At 39.1% G+C, this 13024-nt stretch overlaps 1 protein-coding gene across 1 annotated transcript in view; it reads left to right on the forward strand.

Annotated features, from left to right (window-relative positions):
- LOC139413668 (CUGBP Elav-like family member 4) overlaps positions 1-5074 on the forward strand; it is a 107800-nt gene extending 102726 nt beyond the window's left edge. The window contains exons 12-14 of the mRNA XM_071161308.1: positions 550-693; positions 3030-3217; positions 4761-5074. Of these exons, the coding sequence (XP_071017409.1) occupies positions 550-693; positions 3030-3157 (272 nt within the window). The 3' untranslated portion in view covers positions 3158-3217; positions 4761-5074. The remainder of the gene's footprint in view (positions 1-549; positions 694-3029; positions 3218-4760) is intronic.
- The last annotated feature ends 7950 nt before the right edge of the window (positions 5075-13024 follow it).

A 13024-nucleotide genomic window follows, 5' to 3' on the forward strand; every position in this document is an offset into this window, starting at 1 on the left:
TGAGAGAGATGCATAACGGTAGACTTGCTGTAATCAGCCGATGTGGAGGGATAACTCATTGACCTGTGTGCTGGATGACATAGGCTTGGGACTCTGGCTCCCCCCTGTGGAGTGTAGATGAAACATATGGGAATCATTTTGCATCCCAAATGGCACCCTATTCCCTTTATAGTGCACTACTTTTGACCAGAGCCCCCTATGGGGCATCATCTGACTCCAGAACTTGTTCTACATAGTCTTTCTGATATCATATTATGTACCTGTTTACTTGCATCATCATGTTGATTGATCTTCCCCCCTTTATACCACCATCTCTCACTCCTTTGCTATAACCCCCTCTCTCCCACCCCATCCCCCTCTTCCATCCCACCCCTTTCCTCTCTCTCTCCTGCCGCAACCCCTCTCTCCTCTCCTTTCTCTCCCCGATGCCACCCCACCCTCTCTCCTTTCCTTTGTCTCCCCGATGCCATCGTTCCCCTCCTCTCTTTCCCCCTCCCCTCTCCTTTCTCTCCACCATCCCATCCTTCTTCTCTCTCTCTCTCTGTGCAGGGCCGGAGGGCTGTAACCTGTTCATCTACCACCTCCCTCAGGAGTTTGGGGATGGCGAGCTGATGCAGATGTTCCTGCCTTTCGGTAATGTCATCTCCTCCAAAGTGTTTGTGGATCGGGCGACAAACCAAAGTAAATGCTTTGGTGGGTAAAAATGATAAAACACCTGTAAAGATGATTTATTCTTCATTATTATCAGTATGATTATTCTTTCACATTCTTTTTTAGAAAACATTGAAAAGAGACATTGTAAATTATATAGTTGCTTGAAAATTCAGGGCCCAGGCGGGAGTGAATATGTCTTGCGGGTCTTCTGTTACAGATACAGTGCCCTGAAAAAGTATTTGCCCCCTTAGTTTTTTTCTTCTATTTTTGAATATTTCTGACACAATGTTATCAGCTCTTCAGCAAAAACCTAATATTAGATTAAGGAAACGTGAGTGAACGAATAACACAAAAATGCAATTTCTGTCATTTATTTAATAAACTTTTTGGATGACATGGTTCCCGTTATCTCTGGCGAAAACCAAACACTGCATTCCACAGTAAGAACCTCATACCAATGACCTAGCATGGTGGTGGTAGTGTGATGGTTTAGGGATATTTACTGCCTCAGGACCTGGATGACTTGAAGGAACCATGAATTATGCTCTGTATCAGAATTCTACAGGAGAATGTCAGGCCAGACATGAGTTGAAGCTGAAGCACAGCTGGGTCCTGAAGCAAGACACTGATCCAAAACACACAAGCAAGTCTACATCAGAATTGCTGAAAAGCATTACATTTCAACCCAATTGAGATGTTGTGGCAGGACCTGAAACGAGCAGTTTATGCTCGAAAACCCACAAATGTTGCTGAGTTAAAGCAGTTCTGCATGGAAGAGTGGGACAAAATTCATCCACAGCGATGTGAGGAACTGATCAATAATTACAGGAAGCATTTGGTTGCAGTCATTGAAGCTAAAGGTGTCACAACCAATTAAAGAGTGTAAGATGGCAATTACTTTTTCCACATAGAGGCATTAGGTGTTGCATAACTTTGTTAATTAAATTTTAAAAAATACGTATCATATTTGTTCACTCAGGTTCTCTTTATCTAATATTAGGTTTTGGTTGAAGATCTGATAACATCCAGTGTCAATAATATCAAAAATAGAGAACATCAGAAAGGGGGCAAATACTTTCTCATGGCACTGTAAATGCAATGGATTTAGGGGTAGGAAACACCTGTAACTGCATCATAAAGTGATCCTTATGCTCATTAGTATGACAGAGCAGATGTAATAAATTGTCATAATGGTTTATGTCAGGTTATGACAACATATGATACATGACATGGCTTTAATAATTTAGACTAGAGTGTCAACAAGCTGAGAAACCAGACATGGTCATAACACTTTCTATGAATATCCTCTTCATAATACCTTATAAACACATTTCTAATGCCATACTGTATGAGGTATGCATAATGCAATACAGTATGCATTATGAAGAGGGTATCCATAGGAAATGTTAGTGGTTAGTTGGCATATCACTGAACGCAACCAGGAATGTATTGCAGCATAAATGGACGTATCATGACTGCTTATAACAGCTGTTATATGCTAATGACAGGTTTATGACAATTAAATTACGTGGAGTTCTAGCAGTGTGGAGACACTCTCTCTATGGTGATACCCAATGCAGGACTAGCGAAACACATTCATTGAGTAGTCTCCACCATAGATTTACAACATCTGGAATGGACATTGTAACATAGTCTATGAATAATTTTCATGGGCCTTTTAACAGAGCCAGAATTAAATAGATATTTATTATTTCACTGAGAGGTGATGTTTTGCAGATTGAGTCATAAATATTGCCGATAAAAACTAAAGTGCCGTTTCGACGAGTGATGTCTGTTCTATATGTTCTAATTCTATGGTTAATACCATTGAGTTGAGTGACCTAGTGTTGTGTTTCTATTGCATGCCGTTAGTCTTGTTAATGATTATTTGATGTTGTGTCAAACTGTGTCTAATGTATAGTAACTTTAACATGCATTATATGTTAAGTCCACACGATGGTATTGTAAATGAAGTGATACCACGTGTTTTTAAAGTGTTGTAAACTGAGATTTAAAAAAATAAAATCTGATAATCTGAATGGCTATGGCAGGAAATGTGCTATATTGATTGCATTATGAAGTACAGTATTCATTCAAGTTAATGTATGTGTGTTACAAATGTGGCAAAATGAAGAAATCATGTAATCGACATGAAATCTGAAGTAGCTTTGATCTGACCACTCCGCTCATCCTGTATTCCGTCTTCCTTCTTTCTTTCCATCTCATGCTACCCTTTCATAAACCTCCAACTGTCACTCATACGGTCCTTTCTTTGGTCTTGCACTTATCTAACGCCGTCCCTCTTCTCTCTCACGCTATATATATATATTTCCATCTTCTGGTCTCCATCTCTCTTTCTGCGACCCATCCCCCAGGATTTGTGAGCTTCGACAACCCAGGTAGTGCCCAGGCTGCCATCCAGTCAATGAACGGCTTTCAGATCGGCATGAAGAGACTCAAGGTGCAGCTCAAGAGGCCGAAGGACGCCAACCGCCCCTACTAGCCACTCCTAGCCACCCCTGCCCTGGGGGATAAGGCAGATGCTGCACACAGGGAAACACAGGTGAGCAGTCGCCCGCAATTAGACCCCCTAAATTATATAATACAGTGCCTTCAGAAAGTATTCACACCCCTTGACTTTTTACAGGTTTTGTGTTACAGCCTGAATTTAAAATAGATTACATTGAGATTGTCATGTATTGTCATGTTGTGTCTTTCTGTCCTGTCCTTTCACCCTGTCTCCCTCTGCTGGTCGTATTAGGTTACCTTTTCTCCCCCGCTTTCCCCCAGCTGTTCCTTGTCTCCTCTTGACTACCTCGTCACCCCTTCTCCCACCTGTTCCCCTTTTCCCTCTGATTAGTCCCCTATATCTCTCTCTGTTTTTGTTCCTGTCCTTGTCGGATTCTTGTTTGTTGTGTTTCATGCCTGAACCAGACTATCGTCCTGTTTGCTGTAACCTTGTCCTGTCCTGTCGGAATCTGCCGGTCTATCTGAGCCTACCTACGTTTGGTTATTAAAGAAGCTCTGTTTTGTTAATTCGCTTTTGGGTCCTCATTCAAGCACCTTAACAGAGATTGTGTGTCACTGGCCTATACACAATACCCCATAATGTCAAAGTGGAATTGTTTTTTCAAAATTATATATTTTTTATTAAAATGAAAAGCTGAAATGTCTTGAGTTAATAAGTATTCAACCCCTTTGTTATGTCAAGCCTAAATGAGTTCAATAATACAAATGTGCTTAACAAGTCACATTATAAGAGAGGAAGGAAACTGCTCAGGAATTCCACCATGAGGCCAATGGTGATTTTAAAACAGTTAGAGTTTGTGATAGAAAACTTAGGATTGAGCAACAACATTGCAGTTACTTCACAATACTAACCTAATTGACAGAGTGAAAAGAAGGTAGCTTGTGCAGAATAAAATAATTCCAAAACATGCATCCTGTTTGCAATAAGGCACTCAAGTAAAACTGCAAAAGAAGTGGTGAAGAAATTACCTTTATCTCCTGAATACAAAGCATTATGTTTGGGGCAAATCCAAAACAATACATTACTGAGTACCACTCCATATTTTCAAGCATAGTGGTGGCTGCATCATGTTAAGGGTATGAATACTTTATGAAGGCATAGAATATTTAACATGTGTATATTTAAATTAATTAGCATATACAGTATATCATATTTGTTGATATATATATAGTACATTTTAATTGATTTAATTACATATATACAGTTCAAACAAATTAGAATATATTTGATTTTACTGTGAAAATGTTTTGCTGGGGCATATAGAGCAATCTCAAATCAAATCAAATTGTATTAGTCGCATACTTACAGTGAAATGCTTACCTACGAGCCCCTAACCAACAATGCAGTTTAAAAAATACAGATAAGAATAAGAGATAAAAGTAAAAAGTAATTAAAGAGCAGCAGTAAAATAACAATAGTGAGACTATATACAGGGGGGTACCGGTACAGAGTCAATGTGGTGGGCACCGGTTAGTTGAGATAATATGTACATGTAGGCAGAGTTATTAAAGTGACTATGCATAGATCTGATTTTACTGTTAGCAATGAGTAAAGGACAGTATTCTCAATTTTCCAGGTTTTTGTTGAGCTGGAACATATGTTGATTACATGAACAACGCCATTGAACTGACGGATCACCGGGACACAGGTATTTTTTGAGGCTGGTATGAAACTGGATCAGATACTGGGCTGAACATGAACAAATAGATGACCAAGTAACAGAAAATTCTGTTGGATGTACCTTTTGGACCTCAGAGAAAACTCCTGCAAGCCTGGGTAGCTCCAGGGCTCCGACTGTCTTTATCGCCTCCCCTCCTCTCTCTCTCTACCTAACCACACCTGAACGACAGCTACCTTACAGGACCACAAGTGAGGAATTATTTAAAAAAAAACACGGAACAGAGATGGAGGAAACATGGATAATAAGAGTTCCAAGAATTAAACAAACTTTGAAAATACTTTATGGATTCCCATGCCATAGGATATCTCTATGTAAATGTGTTTGGGTATGGGGAAACAACTTTTTAAAGAACAATTTTACAGGACTAGAAACAAACGAAAAAATATGTTTCTCGGAAGAAAGAGAACTTTGTAGGGAAAGCGATATTTCATCTTTAGCTTGGAGTGCCTGTCTGTTTCCAGGGGACATCGTTGGCAAGGAGAGCCAGAGCAACGGTCTCCAGGGTGTCTTACCTGTCATTCCTTAGTTGTTTTAGGGACCAAAAGACCAAACATTTTTATTGCTGAGGACTTGTAGCTCTATTAATATACTCAGACCACTGTATCTCTTTTAAATCGCTGTTAACCGATTAAAGAGTTGCATTTAAAAGGTGTACAGTGTGTGTGTGTGTGTGTGTATATATATATATATACACACACACATACATACATACATACATACACACACACACACAATACATGTATACATACATATATATTGCTGATATGCTTTTTGAATACAGCCAAAACTATTTCCGATGCCGACGGGGTCGCTCACTTCACTAGTTTACAATTAACTATTCAAAATGTTACTTTTTCCCCCCTTCTCATTTTCTCTTGGGGGATGAAATGGAGAGTGCATGGGAAGGTTTGTTCCATATTGCAGCCTTACCTTTTCTAACATGAAATCCTAACCTCATAGTTAAAACAACATAATGTTTTGAAATATATGAACTTGTTTATATTTGCAGAACATATACAGTACCAGTCAAAAGTTTGGACACACCTACTCACTGTAGGGTTTTTCTTTATTCTTACTATTTTCTACATTGTAGAATAATAGTGATGACATCAAAACTATGAAATAACACATTTGGAATCAAGTAGTAAACGAATATGTTATATTTGAGATTCTTCAAAGTGATGACAGCTTTGCACACTCTTGGCATTCTCTCAACCAGCTTCATGAGGTAGTCACCTGGAATATATTTCAATTGACTGGTGTGCCTTGTTAAGTCAATTTGTGGAATTTCATTCCTTCTTAATGCGTTGAGCCAATCAGTTGTGTTGTGACAAGGTAGGGGTGGTAAACAGAAGATAGCCCAAGTCCATATTATGGCAAGAACAGCTCAAATAAGCAAAGAGAAACAAACGTCCATCATTACTTTAAGACATGAAGGTCAGTCAATTCAGGAAATGTCAAGGACTTTCAAAGTTTCTTCAAGTGCAGACGCAAAAACCATCATGCACTATAATGAAACTGTCTCTCACGAGGACAGCCCCAGGAAAGTAAGGATAAGTTCATTAGAGTTAATTGCACCTCAGATTGCAGCCCAAAAAAATGCTTCACAGAGTTCAAGTAACAGACATATCTCAACATCAACTGTTCAGATGAGTGTGTGTGAATCAGGCCTTCATAGTCAAATTGCTGCAAAGAAACCACTACTAAAGGACACCAATAAAAAGAAGAGACTTGCTTGGGCCAAGAAACACGAGCAATGGACATTAGACGGGTGGAAATCTGTCCTTTGGTCTGATTTTTGGTTCCAACCGCCATGTCTTTGTGAGACACAGAGTAGTTGAACGGATGATCGCCGCATGTGTGGTTCCCACCGTGAAGCATGGAGGAGATGTGATGGTTTGGGGGTGCTTTGCTGGTGACACTGTCAGTAATTTATTTAGAATTCAAGGCACACTTAACCAGCATGGCTACAGCAGTCTCCAGCGATATACCATCCCATCTGGTTTTCGCTTAGTGGGACTATCATTTGTTTTTTAACAGGACAATGACCGAAAACACACCTCCACGTTGTGTAAGGGCTATTTGACCAAGAAGGAGAATGGAGTGCTGCATCAGATGATCTGGCCTCCACAATCACTGACCAGCAACCCAATTGAGTGAACAGTGAAAGAAAAGCAGACAAGTTCTCAGCATGTGGGAACTCATTCAAGACAGTTGGAAAAGCATTCCTCATGGAACTCGTTGAGAGAATGCCAAGAGTGTGCAAAGCTGTCATCGAGGAAAAGGGTGGCTACTTTGAAGAATATAAAATATACAGTGGGGCAAAAAAGTATTTAGTCAGCCACCAATTGTGCAAGTTCTCCCACTTAAAAAGATGAGAGGCCTGTAATTTTCATCATAGGTACACTTCAACTATGACAGACAAAATGAGAAAAATCACATTGTAGGATTTTTAATGAATGTATTTGCAAATTATGGTGGAAAATAAGTATTTGGTCAATAACAAAAGTTTCTCAATACTTTGTTATATACCCTTTGTTAGCAATGACAGAGGTCAAACGTTTTCTGTAAGTCTTCACACACTGTTGCTGGTATTTTGGCCCATTCCTCCATGCAGATCTCCTCTAGAGCAGTGATGTTTTGGGGCTGTTGCTGGGCAACACGGACTTTCAACTCCCTCCAAAGATTTTCTATGGGGTTGAGATCTGGAGACTGGCTAGGCCACTCCAGGACCTTGAAATGCTTCTTACGAAGCCACTCCTTCGTTGCCCGGGCAGTGTGTTTGGGATCATTGTCATGCTGAAAGACTCAGCCACGTTTCATCTTCAATTCCCTTGCTGATGGAAGGTGGTTTTCACTCAAAATCTCACGATACATGGCCCCATTCATTCTTTCCTTTACACGGATCAGTCGTCCTGGTCCCTTTGCAGAAAAACAGCCCCAAAGCATGATGTTTCCACCCCCATGCTTCACAGTAGGTATGGTGTTCTTTGGATGAAACTCAGCATTCTTTGTCCTCCAAACACGACGAGTTGAGTTTTTACCAAAAAGTTATATTTTGGGAGAATGTCATATGGTCAGATGAAACCAATCTTCTTCTGGATCATCCAAATGCTCTCTAGCAAACTTCAGACGGGCCTGGACATGTACTGGCTTAAGCAGGGGGACACGTCTGGCACTGCAGGATTTGAGTCCCTGGCGGCGTAGTGTGTTACTGATGGTAGGCTTTTTTACTTTGGTCCCAGCTTGTGATCCTTTTGGCCCCACGGGGTGAGATCTTGCGTGGAGCCCCAGATCGAGGGAGATTATCAGTGGTCTTGTATGTCTTCCATTTCCTAATAATTGCTGCCACAGTTGATTTCTTCAAACCAAGCTGCTTACCTATTGCAGATTCAGTCTTCCCAGCCTGGTGCAGGTCTACAATTTTGTTTCTGGTGTCCTTTGACAGCTCTTTGGTCTTGGCCATAGTGGAGTTTGGAGTGTGACTGTTTGAGGTTGTGGACAGGTGTCTTTTATACTGATAACAAGTTCAAACAGGTGCCATTAATACAGGTAACGAGTGGAGGACAGAGGAGCCTCTTAAAGAAGAAGTTACAGGTCTGTGAGTGCCAGAAATCTTGCTTGTTTGTAGGTGACCAAATACTTATTTTCCACCATAATTTGCAAATAAATTCATTTAAATTCCTACAATGTGATTTTATGGATTTTTTTCTTCTCATTTTGTCTGTCATAGTTGAAGTGTACCTATGATGAACATTACAGGCCTCTCTCATCTTTTTAAGTGGGAGAACTTGTACAATTGGTGGCTGACTAAATACTTTTTTGCCCCACTGTATTTTGATTTGTGAAACACTTTTTTGGTTACTACGGGTGTGTCCAAACTTTTGACTGGTACTGTATATGTATAACACACAAAGCTAATGTATTCATATATATATATATATATATATATATATATACACATATATACAGTATATATGGATAAAGATATTAATCAAAATAAGATATGTATTTATATGCACATATTTTATGTATGTGTGTCTGTATATAGAACGGCTATTGACTATGTTGTCATTTTTTTGTAGATTTTAGCTGGAGTTTGAAACACTGCTGTGCTTAGGATGAGGCGCAAATCTGGCAGCTCCCAAAACTGCAGTCATTCCTCTCTCTGAAAAACTATACATGCTGATACACACGTATTCCTAAATATATGTGTGAAGCACAGGAGGATGGTGGCACCTTAATTGGGGAGGATGGGCTCATGGTAATGGCTGGAGCGGAATCAGTGGAATGGTATCAAATACATCAAACACATGGTTTCCAGGTGTTTGATGCCATTTCATTCCTCCGTTCCAGCCATTATTATGAGCTGTCCTCCCCTCAGCAGCCTCCACTGGTGTGAATATTCACATATTTAGGTGTACATACTATTTGAAAATGCAAAAAAGCCACTTCTCAGTAGCAGGCTCAAAGAGAAATCAGGCTAAATTAATATTAGACGTAAAGGACAAACATCTTCGACTCGATTCCAAACCTATCTTTTTAACTTCACAGTACACTACACAAACTTGAACATGTACAAACTAAGTGTGCTCTTTGAAACTTTAACCAAAATAAATTGATACCATGACCTTTTCGCTCTCTTAATTGCATTCAGTAAGTAAGTGCATATAGCGTATGGGCTGTCACCACAGGTATGCCTTGTCACCTGCAGAATCTGCCATCAAGCACTGTGCTCTCAAAACTAGGGTTGCAAAATTCTTGGAACTTTCAATACCTTTCCTAGTTTTCCTGGAATAAGGAGGGAATAAGCAGGACATCCAGAATCCTCCAAACAGGATTTCTGGAAAACCAGGGAATTGATTGAATGTTCCAGGAATTTTGCAACCCTACTCATAACACTACTGCAAGCAGCCAACGCACTACGATGATGTCAATACTGCAGTCGCATCAGTCATGTCATTTCACATCTCCATAGAGAGCTTTAGCAGTAAAGCATGTCAAAGCTAACAAATCGTTCAGATGTTAAGACCATCAATGTCCTCTCAAACATCCATAAAGTACCATGAACTACTTGGACTAGCATTAAGTACTCGGACAATCACAGACTAATTGTGATGTTTATTTGTCATTACACTTTCTATCAAAGTGGGCATTATGTACTCTCCGCTAGAACAGGTACTAACTAAAGGGAGTGCTTGGAAATGCTGTGCAAGTATAAGAAACCTTGAGGCTAGGTTCCATTAGGTTTGATCTAAACTAAATTGATGATAAGAGGTTAAATGCCTGACATTGCGAATTGTATGGTTATAACTTATTTGTGAAGTTTCATGATGTTAAAACAAATTGCAGACCTAGAAAAGGGGTTTTTCTACTGTACACAAAGAAACCAGGAAGTATTTTTTAATGTAAACAGCCAGCGCCAATTCAGCCATTGTTGTATGGAGCTCTCGCCACACCATTCCAGTGCCCGCGTCTAACCTTTCCTAACAGACAAGGATGTAGTGGTAAATAAAAGGTGGGTAAACACTGAACGCCGGTCGAGACTGCCAGGCAGATCCCAACGCCAATGCTAACAGTGTTAATTTAGCGCACTAGGTGCATAACTGCTAAACATCATATCAAAACTGTTTTTACCTGCAACTAGCCTCTACTACATCCCTGCAACAAGGTCCATCTCACCCTGTCCCCCCCGATGCAAACAGGCCTAAAACTCTCCTTGACACATCCATATTTCGTTGGGTTTGTCAAGTCAAGTGTTTCTAAAACACCTCTCCCCATTATTTATCAAGGGTCAACCATATCTTGAGCTCTTGAGATATTCCCATTGGCATCGATCAATTTATGATTTACTTGAAATTCAAAGTTTTATGAGCATCTAAGTTAGGATTTTAATCCTAAATCACTTCAATGTGTCTCCCCTCTCCTTTAGAAAAGAGGCCTTCACTTCTCTCCATACCAGCTTTTACTCAGCTCACTCTCTCTCCCTCCTTTCATATACACTTTCCCTTTGAAATTCAATCCTTACTCACCATTTTGTTCTGTTTTGTCTTATTTCCCTGCTTGCTCCCCTCTCTCTGCTTAGTTTCAACCCGAACTCCAAGACCTGAGAGTACTGGATAGGTGTCAGCAATTTCATGGAAACTCCCTTAGCCTTTCAAATAGGCTATAGATCTATTAGTGAGTTTCTTAGACCTATTCCAATGTTTTCTAATCGAGCAAATAAAGACAGAGGAATGACTGGAATTGAGCACCTCTTTCACAAGCTCTAACTTTCAGCTGCAACTGTTTACATATACATCGAGAGAACAGTGGTTAAAAAACAAATGAGAAACAAACAGAAGTTTGAATATAAATATCTATAAATATATACATAAACCGATGAATATACTGTAAATGCTTTTGTTGCTCTGTCTTCCTCTGTACATAGGTTTGCATATTTTATAGGAATTTTACTTCTATCTACAAGGACTGAATAAAAATTCAACTTTAAATACTTAAAAAAGATGAAGGAAAACAAGAAATTAAACCAGGTTTTTAAAAAGAGTCCATAGGGATATGGTACAACTGCAGGACCTGACCTAGGCATTTAACCAGAAAAGTCAGGGAGAGCGTTGAACTCAGTTAGAGCATAGACATGCATTGACCTTTTTATACAAGTATTTTGGGGTGTCTTTAATTTATCACATCTGTTTACAAACAATACGATATGCATGATTTCATGGCATTATTTTTTTATGAGTTGGTATGTGACCAAATAGTTTTTTATATTCACGTATAGGCCTACATTGTGGTACATTGTTGACTACTGTTATTGTCTACAGGATCACGACTCCAACAGTTAACTGAGAAATAGAGATTATGCTCATATTTAACAATTGTTTTGTTAAGTAATCTGAGGTTTTTCCGCTGTTCTTTTTCCATTTGTGATGCTGTTTTATTCAATATCAGAGCTCTACTGTTCTACTTTATCATACCAGACATTACCCACATGTATTTAAATGTATGTCAACTGTTCAATCTTCCTAGATGATTATTGCTTATAAGTCCATTCAAATTGCGGTATATTTGTAAATGTTCACATACAAATTGAAAATTCAGCTAAATGTGGCAGCCTATAGGCTGCAATGACAATAACATGACAATTTACTGTTTGAAAATGTAAATAAATACAACTAAACCTTTCCAGAAAAACATCAAAACCTTGTTAGCTGTGAATGTGTTCAACAATTTGAATGGACCTTTGATGTTTTATCATTCCGTTTCAACACTGCTCTGTTGTTGACTGTCTAAGCTCTTGTAACACTTCAAAATATGGGATAATACAATATGGGATAATACAATTAAAATAATTATAAATCCCACATGCAATGTGTACCTTATTTTGAGGTGTTAGGAGTTCTGTATTAATCATGTTATCTTTATTTTTAAATGTCTTATAGAGCTCTGGTGTTATACAAGTGTTCAGTTCTATCCAGGGTAAAACACCCATCAAAAACTGCACTATTTCATCAAATATTGTTACTACATTTCTGATCATTTAGTCTACCTTCAATGCTGTTATCAAGGGTTTATTCCTACAAGCTAGTGTTCTTAGGAGAATAACATTTACTTCTTCAATGGATTCAAAGGTATTCTGAAGACAATTTCAGCACATGAAGGGGATGGGGAATTGAATGTTACGTGTTGAGCTTTGCCATGTCTGATGAGGTAGGCTTCTCATTGATTAATGCGCTTTAGGCTCCCGCCCTCATCTCTTCTCTGGTCCCTGGACTCTTTTGTAATTTTAATGAATGATGCGTCTCAGCTTAGCTCAATAATAAAGCACAGTCTAGAATACACCTGTGTCTTGACTCAAACTTACTGCATATTCTAAAAGGGCCTTGAACAGGGTCACGTAAGACTTTCAAAAATAAATAAATGTTTTGCTACGGTTTGCCCTAATTAATATGACCCAGATCTAATAATACTTCAGTTTCCTAATGTGTCCATCTCTGAGATAATGTGACCAAGGTGGTCAGTGGAGCACACAGAAGTTTTACAAACAATTTACCATTTATGTTGAAGTTAAAAGAAATCCATATGAGTAGAATTATAGCGCATTTAGCTACTATGTGGGTGACCATGTCACTACATGTGGGGACCACTACACAAAGATA

The sequence above is a fragment of the Oncorhynchus clarkii genome, chromosome 7 (genome assembly GCF_045791955.1).
Source record: "Oncorhynchus clarkii lewisi isolate Uvic-CL-2024 chromosome 7, UVic_Ocla_1.0, whole genome shotgun sequence".
Lineage (NCBI taxonomy): Eukaryota > Metazoa > Chordata > Actinopteri > Salmoniformes > Salmonidae > Oncorhynchus > Oncorhynchus clarkii.